Consider the following 17,628-nt stretch of genomic DNA (forward strand, 5'->3'; position numbering starts at 1 on the left):
GTGCGAGTGTGTCTGCGTGCCCGCGCCTGGGCGGACCGACCCGGAGCAGCAGTGCGCCTCGCCCGGGGAGGCGGCTTTGCACCGGCGCCTAGTCCGCAGCCGCTGCGGGGCGGGGCGGGGCGGGGCGGGGGCGGGGAGCGCCTCTGCTAACTTGGCGGCGGGCGCCGTCCGTCCTCGCGGCTCCGGCGCCTCGCGACCGGAGGGCAGAGGCGCCGGGCGCGCGAGCGGGGCGCGGGGCCCGCGGGCGGCCGGGCCGCGCTTTCGCCCTTGGCCGGAGCCCTGGTAGAGCCTCATGCAGCCCCCGAGCTCGCGGCCGCAGCTGCCCGGCTGCCCGGCTGCCCCGGGGCAGGTCGAGGACCCGAGCCGCGCTCCCCAGCGCCTGAGCGCCGGCGGCGGGGTGCCCCGCGCCGCCTGAGAGCGCGCGCCGCGCCCGGGCGGGAGCAGGGAGCCGGCGGAGCCGGGCGCCCCCGGGAGCGCAGGGCGCCCCACGCTGCAGCCGCCGCCGCACGCGCCGGCTCCCGCCGCCCCGCTAGACTCGCAGGCCCGGCTCTGTCAGCCCCGGAGCGCCGGTGTGCCGCGGGGCCGCCAGCCAGCCGCACGCCTCGGCGTCAGGGGCATGGAGGAGCGGCGGGCTCGGAGCCGCGCCCCGGAGCCCCCGAAACTTCCGAGCGGGAGCCCGACAGCGTCGCTGCCGCCGCCGCGTAGCCTGCCGGCCTGAGAGCGGGACCATGGATGAAAGGTTCAACAAGTGGCTGATGACGCCGGTGCTCACTCTTCTCTTCGTGGTCATCATGTACCAGTACGTGTCCCCCTCCTGCACCAGCTCCTGCGCCGACTTCGGGGAGCAGCCCCGCGCCGGGGAGGCCGGCCGGCCCGCCGCCCCGGGTCCCGCCCGCCCGGCACAGGCGCCGCTCGAGGACTGGGAGCGACGGCCCCAGCTGCCCCCGCCACCCCGGGGGCCGCCCGAGGGGCCTTGGGGGGCCGCGGCGCCGGAGGACGAGGACGAGGAGCCGGGGGACCCGGAGGAGGACGAGGCAGAGGAGGAGGAGGAAGAGCCGGACCCCGAGGCCCCCGAGAACGGATCGCTGCCCCGGCTCGTGCCGCGCTCCAACTTCACCCTGAAGGACCTGACCCGCTCCGTGGATTTCAACATCAAGGGGCGCGACGTGATCGTGTTCCTGCACATCCAGAAGACCGGGGGCACCACGTTCGGGCGGCACCTGGTGAAGAACATCCGGCTGGAGCAGCCGTGCAGCTGCAAAGCCGGCCAGAAGAAGTGCACCTGCCACCGGCCCGGCAAGAAGGAGACGTGGCTCTTCTCCCGCTTCTCCACCGGCTGGAGCTGCGGGCTGCACGCCGACTGGACGGAGCTCACCAACTGTGTGCCGGCCATCATGGAGAAGAAAGACTGTCCCCGCAACCACAGCCATACCAGGTACTGTCCCCTGCCGCGTCTCGCTTCCTGCCAACTGCCACCCCCCTCCCAGCTCCCCCCCGTCCCGACCCCGGCGGCCCCGCGCTCACTGGGCGGCGTGCTGCTGGTTCCCCAGCATCTTCCAGCGGTTCGGCCAGAGGCTCTAGGGGAGGGTTATATAAGGAACCTTTGGATGGTGCCCTGGCCTTGAACTCGCTCCCCCTCTCACCCCCATCGATTCCCGCGCCCCCCCCCCCCAAAGGTGATGGGAGCCATCGTCGTGTGTGTGTCCTTCCTTCTGCCTAGCACGGTGTGGCCTCCCTCCCAGCCGATGCTCGGAGAACCGGGGAATGGCCAGGAGGCCTGGGTTAGACTAGCGAGGGCGAACCCTGTACCTAAGCGCTGTGAGTGGAAACTCAAACCCGCTAAAAGGCAGGAGGAGCTGGAGGTAGAGAGGCAGGGCAGGAGTTTAACAGGCATGGGGAAGCCAGAGACGAGTCTAGTGGCTCTTGGGTGGCTGCTCTCCTGCTCGGGAAACAGTCCTCTTGCTGCCACTTTGAAGACACGCGTTCAAATTCCTGCTCTACCTCTATAACCTTAATTCTGGAGATGGGCTTTGTTGCTGAGCAATGCCAGGGTTTGGACTCATGCTGTTCTCAGCAAGATTTCCACTCTCCCCCAGGCCGATCCATCAACTCATTCTGAAAGTATGTGTTAAATGCCCACTGTGTGCCTGGCAGTGTGGTAAACGCTAGGTGGATTCAAAGATTTAATAAGTAATATCCCTTCCTTTCAGGATAGACTAGCTTCCTCTCCCACCCCCATCCACACCCACTTTTAAATAGTAATGCTGCTGAGAATTAGGAAAGTTTGAAATCTTAATAGCCAATGAAAGTGCATACCTTATTAACATCCTCTGAGAGAGGCATGGGCTTAAGAATTTTGGTTGAATGTTCTTTCTGCCCATTGCAGTTTGAAGATTAATCTGACATGCTTGCTCAAGAGACTAAAATATTAAAAGCTTGGAATACTAGTTTATTGAGGTTTTTGTCTCAAAGGTTTCAAACAATTTGGTGTAAGGAGATAGGACTTTAAAAACTCAAGCTCAGTATGTTGATATCAGATAGCTTTTGCACCTGACATTATGGAAAAGCTTCATTTACTGGAAGCTACCCAGGTTCTGGAACTCGCCTCCACTGAAGCATCTAATTCTACTTCATTTCTCCAAGAATGAGCAAAATTTCATTATGGGATTTTTTTTACTCTGGCAGTTTTTCAAATACTTTCTCTCCTCCCTGCTCCTTTCCCTGTTTAATGGAAATTGCTTAGAGTAAGAAACTGGTTGGACTTGGAATGAAAGCACTAGGCTCCTTCCTTAGTACGTTTTAAGGACCTTTTACTTTTAAAGATTTCTAATTGTGTAGTGTTTTAGCTCCCGCCCTTCTGTTTTAGCTTAAGACAATTTTTCAGTTGATAATTACTTACAAACTTTCTACCAAAAGACATTATTATTTCATGAGAGAGAGTCTCTGCTACATTTCACCCCAAATTGTACTTTTTACATTTACACCTTTATGTATTAATTCCTGAATGACCCCAAAGAGTTTACTAGTCTGATTCCCAGCTTCCATTTCACTTAAACTAGAGACTGATTATCACATAGAAACATCTAGTGATTCTTCAGTAGGGATTGGCCTTATTTTCTATCAATGTATATAAAGCTGTTAGTGAATAGATGAAGATTTTAGAGGAATTAGAGATTATGGAATCTAAAAATAATTGGATTTTTGCTTAGTGATGAAATGCTCCTGCTGCTACAGACCCTGCGCAGATTACAGCGGTGAGGTCGTACTTCTGTAGGAAATACTCACTATCTCTCTACCGTGTGATGTAGGAAAATGCCACCTTGGCTATTTGAACATATGGTTTCTATTGCACAGTCAAGTGCTTTGCTTTGTTTAGTGATGGACTCATTTCTCTCAGAATCAGAAGATATCTGATAATCACCTGCACTGGTTTGCTTTTTAAAAAATTTTTAAAATTTTGTGGTAGTATTTTTTTTGGTACCATTTTTTATAATCCTTCCTCCTCTTTGTCCTCACCCTCTCTTTCTTTCCTGGTATTCTCAGTAACTTTTCTTCTCTGGATACTTTAGGAAGGAATAGCTGTGGTTTATGCGAAGTGCCCTGCATCAAAAGCGATAGGGAAAAAGTTGAAGAGATGTTCAGCTGCACCTTCCTCACAGAGAAGATTGAATTAGTTGTCTGTCCTGAGAATGTCTGTGTACAGCATTCTACAGTCAACTAGATTAGCTTCGATAATGGAGGGTCCATTTCCACAATGCAAAATGGCAGATAATCTATTGCTACGTAATGGGAACAAGGTTCTACTTCAAATAGGGCTGACTCTGAGCAAAATCAAGAAGTAGATCATGTTGACTTTGGTGCCCTAGTCTCTTTGCTTTTGGTTCCCCCAGTGTCCGTCCCCTCCTTCCCCACTTCTCACAGGGATCAGTGTCCTTGTGGGTCAGGTTATATGTAAGAGCAAGGACTATCGAGTCCAATGGACATGGCTCTTGTGCTTACCAGCTGGGTAAGTTAGTAAGTTGCTCTTTCTGAGCCTCAGATTCTTCATCTTTAAATATGGATAATATTGGTACTTTCCTCTTAGAGGTGTTATGAGAATTAAATGAGCAAATGCATGTAAAATACTTGGTATAGTATCTGTGCATAGTATAATATGCTGGTACACAGCACTCAATACTTACTACGCAGGTATATAGTAATACTTAAATATTAGTTGCTAATTGTAATAGCAGTATTTCCCCTAATCAAGGCCTTCTTTCACGAAAGGATGTGAGATCAATTCCTTAGAGCAGCTCAGTGTAAATGGGTCACCTTAATTCGTAGAGATGCCATTTTATGATTATTTGTATGGAGACAGAATTCTAAGTTCAAAACATTAAGCAATAAATTGAAAATTATGGATGGCCATTTGGGCATCAGTCATTGCAGAGGACAGGATGGGAAACAGGGGAGGGAGGACACAATATAATTGAGTTCACATTCTGTTGGTGACAAGAAAAACTGGTTAGAATGGTGAGAGAGGAGTTGGGAACATCTAGGACCAAAGGCAGAAGCAGGGAGCCAACTCTGGAAGGAGATTTGTGGTAGAGTGGAAGGAACTGTCATATGGGTTATAAGGGGCCAGGAAGGGGCAAGGCTCTGGGGCTGGAAGTTTGGATCCAGTACAGAGGGCATTTCTGACCACAGAAACTGGTTAGAATAAGATAGGAAGCTAAGAGGAAGATGCCTTATCTGAATGACCTCTTTTATCATATTAGTGATGATTTCTTCCCATTCTTTTTCTTTCTTTTCTCTATTATTTATTTGGTAGGATATTCTTTCTCATTATCTTTATACTTCCTTCATTATTGCAGTATGTTTCCCCTTTTTGTCTGCATACCCAGGTCTTTGGAAGACTCTTCTTTACCACTGTTGAGTGTGGATAAAATCATAGCATTTTATGGCTAAAAAAGACTGAAGAGATAATCTAGTTCCATAATTTATATAGCAAATGGGTTATCTAATACTAAGGAGGTGAAATATGTCTAAAGTTTCCCCAGGGAACTCGTGTCTTCATTTTGATAATTTATGTTCAAAGTTTTGCCTACTGTTTCTTCTGTTCACTATGACAACTATAGTGGAGAGTGTTCTAAGTACCTTCTGTGTGCTATGACAACTATAGTGGAGAGTGTTTAAGCACCTATAGTGGAGAGTGTTATAAGCACCTACTGTGTGCACCTACTGTGTGATAGGTCTAGGAATACAGTTTTGAACAAATAGTGTCAGCCCTATGAGCTTGGGCCATTAGGCAAGATGGACCTTGATCTTCTTCAATAAGTGGGTATCGCTCTCATTCTTAAAATGATGGAAAGAGATTCCATCCATACCTTTTGTAGGGTAGGATGGCAATTGTTTCCTTTTATGACCACATTCTATTGGTCCTGTTAGAGTGCTTGGAACCTTATGAACATTGTGTTAGATAGGACCCTCTGTGTTGCAGATGATACAAACCTGACTCAAGCTCAATTCAGGCAGAGGGGAATTATTGACTTAATAACCAGAACACAGAAAAGATAGGGGTAGAGTTAGTTTTAAGAATGGTTGGAACTGGAGATTCGGGAACTTTCTCCCCACACTGCTTTTCATATTGAACTCATTATATCCAATTGGCTTATTCCATGAAATGAGTAAATGGCTATCAAATCTAATAGCTCTACCAGCTAAGAGGAAAGCAGGCCTTCTCTGAGTTCCAATTTAAAACCTTGGGGAATGACTCAGATTAGTCCAGCTTGGAACTTGTGACTCTTCTTTCAGCCAATCGATGTGGCCAGGGAAATGAGGGTCTCTGACCCACTTTGTGTCACAGAACCATCCCATCAGTAGTGTGTATGTGTGTGTGTATCACAAGAAGGAGAGCTAGCATACAGCTTCTGGAAGACCACTGGGTTCTGGATAGTCCTTGTAATTGTGTCGATTATAGTTGTAAATAAGCCTTCAGATCTCCTTTAAAAAACTTTTAAGAAAAATTTTGAGTCAAGCTACTACTCCAGTTTATTCCCAGCATCTGGAAATCATGTCATATGAGGAGTAATTGAAGGAGCTGGTAATATTTAATATGGAGATGGGAAAAATAGGAGAGACGTAAAAATTGCTTTCAAATACTCAAAGAAGGAAGATGTGGAAGGTGCAGGAGATTTGTTCTGTATTTCTCCAAAGGGTAGAATTAGGATAAGTAGGATAGAAGTGATGGGATAAGGATTTCAACTCAGAGTAAGAAAGAATTTCTTAAAATTTATAACTGTCTACAATGAGAATGAACTCTTTTGTGAAGTGGCCTGCTCCCCAGCAGTAAACATTTTAGATGTAGCCAACTAACCTCTGATGTTGTAGAAGGAATTTCTTCCTGGGGAAGGGCTTAGCCTGTGCGGCCTTTTATTTTAAGGTTCTGTGTTCTAATCTAAGCTGAGTTCACAGTATCTTTCTTCTCCTCTTTCTTGCCCTGTACAGAGAAAACAAAACAACCTCCACCACACACACACAAGGATTATAAATGAACTAGTTAATTCTCAGAGATTTGTAAGCACTTCTACCAAAGAAACTTTTAGTATAGCACAGTCTGATGGTATAGACTATTTTACACAGTCAAGGCCAAAAGCAATAAATAGGTCCTGTATACTAGAACGCCTGCTTCTTCATAATAAGTATAAAAAGGTAAGGTGAGAAAATATAACACAACTTGCTGCAAAAAAGCCATAACCACTTTGGAACACCATCTGGTTATTGCTTTTCCTTTAGACAGCAGGCTAAAATATATAAGGAGGCTGCAGAGCTCTGTTTCAAGGCTATCTAGAATATTATGGCCCATGCTGCTTTCTAAGGGATAATCTTTTTGATGTCTCTTCTAATTAGAAATGTGGAACTGCAAAGAAGGTTAATTTTCACCATCAGGTTTGTGTGCAGTATAAAACCAAGGAGATAAGAGATTACTCTGTCTATATGCCATATCCACTTATATGTTCATTACAGGGTCTCTTAAAGTATTGCTTCTGGTTCAAACCACTGATATTTGCTATAAATCAGAAGGAGGTTGAACTAAACCCATTCAGTTTTTTTATTTTTTTGAGTTGTGAAGATAAAACTGGAAGTGGTAAATGGTAAGAAGTGATTTATTTTTCTGCATTTTTCTTGCCGGTTACCTTGGGATTTTTGAAAGGGTTGACTTCAGAGAAATATAAGTGTTCATGTAATAATTGGAAGGCAGGTAAATTTAGCCACTAGTGATATGGATTTGCTTAATCTTAGACTTTTATTATTCCCCAAAGCTAATTATTATCGTCTCATTTTGACTAAGGACAATCAGAAGCTTATGCCATTTGAAAGTTATTTATGCTTGATAATGAATTAAACAGGTTTAATTGAGACTGGCAAATCCTAATGTGATTTTAAGAGTCATGAAATAAATTATTAGGCCAAGAAATAGGTTTAGTATGAAAACAAGTAAATGCGGAACCCAAATTAATATTGTGTAGTAATCAATTATCTTGTTTTCGAGTTTGTTAAATTATGGCCATCATAGATAAGTCTCTGTTGATTTTAATTGGCTAATATAACTTTGTTTTAATTATAGCTAAGCATTTGACTATGTCTTGGGAATTATCCTAAATACTTGTTGAACCTAGACAAGTGTTATTTGTTTATATCTTCCTCTAGCAAATACAGTTATTCAGTAAACATATGTAAAGTTCCCAGTACAGAGACTGACCTATAGATGTTCAATCAATGTCGGCTAAAAATATGCTCTCTGTTCTAGATTACCTTTAAAAAATATCGGCATAACTTGACGAGACTTTGGTTCTTTGAAAGATGGGATTATCAAACATTTGGTGGCATCCCTCTCTTCTTTTGTCATGCAATTTCGAATTGTTAATAATTGCCTTTCATAATTAACAAGATGTCAACTCCCCTTGTTCGCTAGAAGAAGAGTCAAAGTAAGTATCAAGCCCAAGGCTTATTAGAACATTCTAGGAGCTTTCTTCTCTTAGTACGCCACAGATGAGACATTCATATGGGTACAAACAGATGTTCTTGCCTCTTGGGAAGGTTAATCTCATCATTCATTCTCACTTCAGGGAAAAATCAGCCTAAACCAAGAGCGTGAGAACTCTGATGTAGGATGGGAGGATAAGAAAAGTACCAGTAACGTAGACTCTGGATTATTACTGGTCAAAGCCTGATGGTCGAAGCGGGTGTGGTTAAGGGTTGTGATATTGGAGAGCAGTGGAAGGAGACCCCGAGTACGGAAAAAAGTCCTCAACAGAAATTGGAGAAAATGACAGATATATCAGCCCCTGAATAGTCCTGAAAATCGTGCTGATGCCCAGTTTGTGAATGTGATTAGGGTCATGTTTACAGCAGGGGCTGTGAAGTCAAGGTAGCTCGATTTTAATCCAGTTCACCACTTGCTGTCACAAAACCCTGAATAAGTCAGTTACCTGCTCTGTACTTCAGTTTCCTGCTCTGAAAAATGGGAGGAATAATAGTACTGTCTCATGGTGAGTGCTAAGAATGCATGTGGCGCTCTTCATGCATTGACACAGACAAAGTCACTATTTTAATTCTCTCATGGGAGTCGTCTTACACATCTGCGTTGTTTCTTGTGAAAATAAAATGATATGTGAAGCTGTACTGCCCTCTTTGAATCTGGAACTTTTCATCCTGAACAATGCAAAAATGAACTTGCAAGGTGTGATGCAAAAGAAAAGCCATAAATGATAAAAGTAAATGTGAATTTTCGGGATACCATGGGCACTCAATGGGCACTTAATTAATGCTGTGAATAGAAACTTGCGTTCTTTTTTTTCTTCAGCATGTCATTTTATTTTTTATGGGATATTAATGAAACAGCAACAGAAATGTTTAAACACATACAATTAAATTCATAAATGAAGCAATCCTGCAGTGAACTTGAATTAGTCGCCTGTGGGCACATAAATATTTGTAGTTCATTGCTATTATTAATATAGTACCGCGCTTTATTGGTAAGTACTGGGTCATTTATTGTCAGAAGCTTGCATTTAACACCGTATGTTCACAGTTGCCCCTGCATTCTAGTTTTTTTATAAACATAAGAGGGTAGAAAAGCTAAGCACCTTGATGTCCTCCATATTTATTTATTATATTTTACAGAGTATTTCTTTCAAAGAATTCAAGGTTATGGATGTATGACTGTAAACTTGGATGATAGCTTCTGTATTTTGTGAACTCTAATTAGGAACTTGTAGAATTGTATAGATTTACTTAAAAAAACGAAAACATAGACCCAGAAGGAAAAGTAAACATGACTTGAAACATAGATATGTGGTAACTTGGCCTGTGTGTGGAAATCTGCAGGTAGGATCCATGTAACACAGTAAAGAACAAGGTGACATGTCAAGGAAGAGCAGACAGTGATAATGCAGAGAGTAAATTAGAAGGGTGCTACGGAGGAGGGAGAGGAGAAGGACAAAAGTAGTCAAGGTGAAGAATGAAATCCTTAAAGAACTGAATCAGAAAGATGGTGATATTGAGAGTTGAGGTCAGAAATGCATCTTGTATGCAATGGTTTGTCTCATTAGTACATTTATGGGAAGTAATCACCTATCTAAGAGGCTATCTGATTCGCAGTGCTGGTGTATTTGAATGTGGCTGATGTTCTTTTATTTACTTATACATTATTCTTCTGTATCAGGTTGCTGTTTCAAACATTAGTAGCTGTATTGTAGGTCCTGGCAGCAAACAGAGGTACCCTGTGGTGTTGCCAGTGGACTAGTTACAGAGGTATGGACCGAGTAAGGGCACCGACATTGGACATGAGGTTCCTTACAACTAGTAACAAGGGACGCAGTTAACCACCCTGGGCATGAAGTGGTGGAGCCAGGCAGGCAGTGTCAGCATCCCATGTCTGCAGGCACCTGAAAGGAGCTACAGTTTTGGAGGTAGGAAGGGCTTCCCCATAGGAGCTGTTTGTAGAAGGCAGCCACTGCCAGCAGTAAGGAGCTGAGGGGGGTGGGGGGAAGGAAATACCTTGACTCCTTTCTCCTCCCACCTGCCCGTCTCCTCCCATTGTCTTCCAGTGGCTGGATTTACCTGGAAGCTCAAGGACAAGCGATCTCCTCATTCCACATGCTTCACCAAGGCAGAGAAAGGTGGAGAATGGATTTGGGGTTGCAGGGGTAGAAGGGAGGAAAATGGAGAAGAACTTGCACAGTGACTTAAAATAGTTTGAAGTTTCTTCTAATTCGTTTTATGAATGCCCAATTCAATTCTACATATGAGACTAAGAACAAATACCCTTTCTTTTAGTACCTGTACCACGTATTTTCTGTATGGACCATTAGTCTGCACCCAAAGAATGGTGGATGCAGCAAAGGACACTCAGCAGTGGAGCTGTCACCATAACAAGGGACTTTTCACTGAGTAATAAAAATGATCTTAGATTTGGGTGTTTTGTCCCCGTCGTGCTCCAGAATTGACTGGTGATCGTGACACATTTGGACAGTTGGATCTGTATTATGATACAGAGTGGATAATATACATTTTATCAATATATTATATCTGTGTGAGAGGTACTTTATAAATTTGAAGTTATATAACAATATTAGCTGACATGACAAAATAATTTGCAAAACTGGCTCTAGTTTGCAAAAAGCATATTCACGAGATGAGATGCTTTCTGTTGCTTAGGTTTTCTTCCAAGAACATTAAGCACATTAAAAATAATATTAATGTGGCTTTAAGTCACTGAAGGTAACAGGTGAGGGAAGAAAAAAATTATATCACACTTGAAACTATTCTAATGTTTTTAGTTTTAATTTTAAAGGACTTTTGAAAGACTATTTCCGTCTTTATTTGGGGGAGATAGGATGTGCTTGAATATTCATGCAACTCTGTATAAAACATTATAAACCTGGAATCTCCTAATTAGATACTGAAAAGTAGTTAAGTGAAGTTGGTATCTGAGAAAACTCCGATAGAAAAGATAAGAAAAGAACATCGATTCACTGCTTCAATTTCTAGAGTCAAAACGCCACGAGCAAGATGCTATTCAACATATGAATGACAAAAGCAATTTTCAGTGCAATGTCTGTACCTAGAACATCCATTGGGATTGGTGCACATGTGTTAAATTCGTTTCTCCCATCTGTAGGAGGGGATTTTGAGTTTCTGGGAACACCGTCATCCATGAAGAACACACCAACCTCCATCCTCTTTCACAGCCCTTCTTATGCACAATACTTTTTTGTTGTTCTCTGGGACAGCATTTTGTGACAAGGTTAAAGTCAGCAATAGTGTGTAAACGGGAGGATCATCTTCAGGCCCTTACCTCCGTATGAAAGTTACTTGCTGTGAGAAAATGGCCTTAGGGAATTGTTTTCTGCTGGCTATGGAAGTTATTAGCAATAAGGAACCTGCACTCTGTTCAACTGGGTTTAAGTCCAGTTAACTTAAAGATTCTGGGAGAGGTTTCAGAGAATGCTTTCTTTCCCATGTGGCTTCAGCGAATTTGTCATTGTGCCTTTCATATGAGCCATGAAAGAGGTGGATTCATGGATTGTTCTATTTCTGATATTTCTATTTATAAACATTTCTATCAATACTTCTCATGATAAATAACTATTGAAAGTATTGTGTATAAAAACGTTGGGCAACGCAAAGGAACTTAGCTACGTTGGAAGTGTCAAATTTATTACCTGATGCATTTTTAGACTAAAAATACTTGTCAACTATCCTGGTCCATTCTTTGTCTTTTAAATTCAGATTTAAGCCTGCAATACACCACGGTAGATAAATTTCTTTTCTTTGAAAGTTTTATTCTCCTAGTTCCTTGTGTGTGCTGTAAAGAATAATTAATGTAATGAAAAAATCAATATCGTGTGTAAATTATTTAGGCTTTACTATCATTGTAATTTTCTCTTCAACACTTATTGATCAGCAGCAATTCATTTGTTAATTTCTTCCTAATAAGATATTCATTGTATTAGGCCTGTAGTAGTGCTGTCCCTGCACTTTCACAAATAAGTCATGGATTACTAATGATACATGGGACAAGGTAACCTGCTCGTGAGTGCTGTGAGATGGAAAACAGGCAAGGGCAGTCATTTGAGATGCTGTCCTATAGAAACCCTGTGTAGCCAGGCAACTGCTGATAACTAAATGAGCAGACTCTTGCAGGATATTAATTTGTACTTCAAAACTTAATGTGAACCTATTTTTCCAGGTAAAAAAATGGTCTTAGCATTGGCTGATTCTGTCTCAACAGCATTTTCTAGATCCAGTAAAGCACAGAGGCAAAGAACCTAATTTCTGAAACCCAGCTTTGGGTTTAAGTCCTGACTCTACCATGTATTACTATGTGACCTCACACACATTGAGTGCATTCTCCAAGGTCTCAGTTGTCGATCTGTAAAATGGTGATAAAACATTCCTGCCTGGTTGTTAGTGTGGGTTTGCAGCCTTGGGGACTTCCCTGGTGAAATCTGCAGGTGGCTCCGTACACAGAGGGCAGGGAGGGACGGAAGAAAGACGCAGATCAGTCCAAGTGGGCGGGTGGCAGGTGTAATAAACAAGGGAACTTACACATGAAGGTAGACAGCTGCACCCACCTGCTAGAATCTTAGGAATTTATATAGGGGTTTAAACGAGGTTCAGGCATGTAGGCTGTCCAGCTGGTCTCAGCAGCACCCTATTCTCTCAAGGCTATGTTCTTGAAACAGCTTCTAGTGTGGGAATGGTAGATGAAGCATTCATTCCAAGGACAGGGGAGTGGGGCAGGAGCCTCCGATTGCCCGAGCCCGCTTTTGGGTCAGCCAGCTGTTGCATCCTTTAGATGACCTCCTCCAAGGATTAGCGATGAAGATCATATGAGTTAATGCACACAAACAGTTACGTGTGCATATGTTTCTTTTTAAATTCAGTTTTAACTCCCTCCATGATTCTCTTGTTTGGGGGAATATAATAGTGCTCGGAATGTGTTGGTTATTAAATGCCATTTTGACTGTTGTCCATTGGATTACTTTAGGGGAGAGGAAAACAACTGAGACCTTTTGGAAACCCGAAGAGATTCAAGTCCAAGAGATCAAACTGCCAAAATTCATGGCAAAGAGAACATTTGCATCAGTGAATTTGGACCAGGGAGGCAGATTGGTATCCTGTAAAGAGCTCTAAAGTTTTGATCAAGCAACCAGGGTTTGAATCTAGGTTTCCTCATTGATTTGTTTACTTGTTTATTGTGTGGCTTTCCTGCCAAAATTTAAGTTTCCTGAAGATGGTAACTGTTTTGTTTCCTTCTGCATCCTCAGTGCCTAGAATAGTACCTGGTACATAATGGCTGTCAAATAAATGAATAAATGAAAACAAGCATAAATAAATTTACAAATTTATTGGACAATTTAGATAAGAACATATGTCCTATCTCTTTTTTTAGAGTTGTTTTGGATTAAGGAAATGACTATGAAGGCACTTCGTAAAGTATAAAGTACTATACAAATTTAAATTTACATTGACAGTGAGAATTCTTTTGACATAGAATGGAAAAGGAAGGGAAGTTGGATTTTGAAAGTGCAATGCATAGATAATTCACCTTTTATAGAGATCTTCAAAAATCGGGAATGACAAAGATGCAGTTGAAAAATATGCAGAATACAAATTCGGCTCAACAACTTGTTAAAGTAATGAGCAGTTTCTTTTAGAACAGGACATAATATATCTCAAAAGACTTGTCAAAATGTATAAGTCTTTTCCTTAGACCATCAGGAGACCTTTTTCTCTAGGGATTTGGCACAGATCAAGGTACGAAAGTTTTCTTTCTTTTCCATTGCTTTACCCTTTTGGGAAAGTTATCCAGGAGTTAATATTTTAAATTTTGTGTTCATACTTTTTCACTATTTTCATATGATGGCTATAAATTTTAGCTATCAGTTAATAATATGTCATGACAGTGAGCTCAGAATGTAACTCTTCTTCATTTGAGCTGATTTAGGATGTGATACTCCACTGAGCTCTTCGCTACATAACTTGATTTTGCAGCTAGTTATGAAAAGAATAGAAAATAAAATCTTCCTGAGTCTAGAGTTTGCATTATAATACATATCTGTTAGGAGAATATTTTTCCTTGGTAATGAGTTAGTTTTTATACATGAGGCAATGCCTGGCCACTTCCAGGAGGATATATACATTAGCAGGGGCAGAGACCTAGAAGCACACATAGCTCCTGGGCTAGGATGGAGTCTTGGAATAAGACTTTCCGTCCGGTAGACCTATGGACAACCGCGAGAGGTGTGATGACTGTAGCCAGAGTCCTCAGAAGAACTGAGGACGGCATTTTCATTTATTGAACTCTTCTTAATCTTAACAGCAACGCTAGGAGACATAGAGAAGTATCTCCATTTTAAAGATGAAGACTCTGAATATATTTATTAGGATGCCATCAGCTGCATTTAGCAAAAACTCAAATTCAAATTGCCTTAATAAGCCATTTAAAATCTCTTAACAAACCCAGAGGGAATTGGCTGATTCTGTCTTAGTAACATTTTCCAGACCCAGGTAAGCAAAAACATAAATCCTGAAGCCCAACTATAGGTTAAATCCCACCTCTACCATGTATTACTACAAGACTTTGCACAAATTGCTAAATTCTTCAGGTTTTTCATTGTGTAAAACAGTAATAAAAACATTCCTGCCAGGTATTAGTGATGAGGATCATATGAGTTAATGCACACAGACGTTTAGGAGAATAGCTGAAGCATAGTAAGCACCTATTAAATGTTAGCTATTGTTATTTTACTGAGGACCCAGGTGGTTTTACATCTTTACTCTGCCACCCTGAGCTTGCTGACTCGGGCCACAGGATGCCTCCTTCATGGTTTTGAGAAGGCTACAGCTACACAGGCAGAACTTCCTTGCCAAATGAACAATGACTAGAGTGGAAAGGGTCACATTCCCATCTGGAAACCAATCACTGGAAATAGGAATGGACCCTCCAGGATTTGTCCCTGAATATGGGGATAGGATTGCCCTCCCGAGTCACATGTGGACAGCAGAACAAAACGGGGGCTCTCCCAGCAAGGGAAAGGAGCCAGGATGTTGGAGAGGCTACCAGTAGCATCTCCATCCTGTCCTAGAAAGTCACATGGGATTAAATATTAAAGCTAGACTTCCAACCCAGGTCTCACTTCCAAGTTCCAGCCTGTCGAGTATTCTAACCTATGTCTGCTAAAAGTGTTGCATTTCTATGATTGGTTCAAGAACTAGGATTATTTATTGATTTTTTTTTTCATTCTTTTGTTGGTTCAGTCAACTTCAACATACATTTATTGAGTATCTACTATGTATCAATCACACTACAGTTTTAGGGAAATCAGAGGGAGAAGAAATAGTAATTATTGCTGACACATTTTGACTGCTTACTCTGCTCTAGGCAAAGTGCTTTATGGATGTAAGTACCTGCATTAAGTAGGTACTACTGTCATCTCCATTGTACAGATGAGAAGATGAAGTTCAGGGATATTAAGTGACTTGTCCATGGTTGCAGAACTCATCACTGGTGGAGCAGTCAGGTATTTTAACCCAGGCGTATCTGATTTTAGGACCATCTCTCTTATCCCTAGGTTGTGCTGATATTGTGTGTATTTGACAGCTGTCTGGGTAGGTAGTAAGAGTATCAGCAGGAGGAAGGCAGGACCAAGGTGGACCTAGGTGGGTTACTATTATAATAGCCTTGTTTTCTAGTTGTTGTATTTCGTGCTTTGACATCTGGGGCCTTGCTGATGCTTGAGGGTTGCTCCTCCCAGGGTTAGCGAATTTTTTTCGATAGTAAATGAACATGGCTGTGAGCATGCCTTCATATGCAAACCAACCAATCCAGAGCCCATACGTCCAACTATTTCCTTTGTCAAGCTCTTGTACTCCAGACCCCTATCCCCCTTGCCCTAATCACCCCAGGCCAGGTATCAGACAACTTGGGACAACCCCTATTCCCCAAAGCCCACTGAAATTATTCAAACTAGCCAGTCCTGAACCCATTTACCCTGCTACACTTGTACGTTGTAAAAACATTGCCTGGTTGACAAGAGAGATATAACATATCTAATTTTATTTTGAGGTCATTTTCTTTCTATAGCTAGGTAGCTTGATTGATTGGTAGATTCATGTTTATACATAGCCTAATACCAGGCACTGCAGAGGATGCAGATTGAGGAGAAGTCTTGGTCCTGGCTCTCAAGGAGTGAAATCATAGTGTATGTAAGTCATAGGTAACATGAACTGGAAATATTTACATCACAACATTTAAGTCAATTCATGGTATTATAATTAGAACTAGACATAGAAATTCTGAAGAAGGTGTGCTAAAAGAAAGAGTGTGACTGTTTGCAGGCGTGAAGAAGGCACAGAATAGAGAGTTTGAATTGGCTGAAGAGCTGAGTGATACTGGAATGGTTGAATGGCAGTGTATGGAGAGCCCTGAATCTATGCTAGACTGAGGAAATGATTTTGATCTAGTATCAAATTTAGAATAACTTTAAGTTCATAAACAGTGATGGGTTTACAAATATGTCTGTAAATTCTGATACTCTTCTCTTCGAGAGGTGAAGCCTAATTCCTGTCTTCACCCCCAATATTGACTTCAGTAACTTGATCCTAAGGAACCAAATACAACTGAAAGGGTGAGATGCCACTTCTGAGGTTTGGTTGTAGAAGGATCGTGGCTTCTGTTTAGATGTTCCTCTTTCTCTCTTTCGGATCCCTTGTCCTGGGTGAAGCTGTGTTCTGTGCAGCCTTATGCAGAGGCCCACATGGCAAAGAACTAAAACCTCCTGTGGGTGAGCTTGGCAGGGGGTCATTCAGCCCCCGCTCTAGTCTTCAGAGACTGCAGCCTCGGCCAGCTGCTCGACTGCAGCTTTGCGAGGGACCGTGAGCCCTGTTTGAACGCCACAGGAATGATAAAGCAAAGAGGGGTGATGGTAGGAGAGATGTTTTTAAGAAGATGAGAGATTATCTCATCACAGGACACAGGATCTCATCTATCTTCTTCCCTTTTTAACAGAAATGAAGGCAGAGCATTTGAGTACCAGATACAGGAAGGTTGGTGAATTGATAGTTGAAGGATGAGGTCGTTCTAATCTGATTGCATCTCTTTTCTCTATAAGGCACGAAGCAAGGTCATTAGCTGAGAGTGGGGAGGAGAGGAAGGCATGTTGGAAATTTGAGGAGAACAGAGAACGTATGAATAATTATCTCGGAAGTTGGGAAAACAAATTTCCTAGGGAAGTAAGCTGTCTGACAGCTTTGAGACCTGTGATTATAAATTTGAAACCAGTCCATTTGGCATGGTTCTGTGATTTTCTTTAGCAGCATGAAGCTGCTCTGGTGGAGGCATGGAGTAAGTACACAGTTGGGTTTAACCAGGATTGGGGTTTTACCAAGGGAGGGGCAGGAGGGTTATGGCTGTTTGCCTGGAGGCATTTATAGTGCCAGATCGTGTAATTTAGGCTGGTTAGGAGAGAAGTGAGGCTGTAAGGGTGGGTGATGGATAGGAAGAAAAGTGGTAGGGTCCACAGTGTTTGGTAGGATTGATAGTAGACTTCTGTCTGGGGAGTTGTAATAGGAGAGCTG

The 17,628-nt window shown here is 42.9% G+C and overlaps 1 protein-coding gene across 1 annotated transcript in view; it reads left to right on the top strand.

Moving 5' to 3' along the window:
* Positions 1–728: 728 nt before the first annotated feature.
* Positions 729–17,628, top strand: part of HS6ST3 (heparan sulfate 6-O-sulfotransferase 3) — a 676,187-nt gene continuing 659,287 nt past the window's right edge. The window contains exon 1 of the mRNA XM_024123204.1: positions 729–1,435. Within this exon, the coding sequence (XP_023978972.1) occupies positions 729–1,435 (707 nt within the window). The remainder of the gene's footprint in view (positions 1,436–17,628) is intronic.

The sequence above is a fragment of the Physeter macrocephalus genome, chromosome 13 (assembly GCF_002837175.3).
Source record: "Physeter macrocephalus isolate SW-GA chromosome 13, ASM283717v5, whole genome shotgun sequence".
In the NCBI taxonomy this organism is placed as follows: domain Eukaryota; kingdom Metazoa; phylum Chordata; class Mammalia; order Artiodactyla; family Physeteridae; genus Physeter; species Physeter macrocephalus.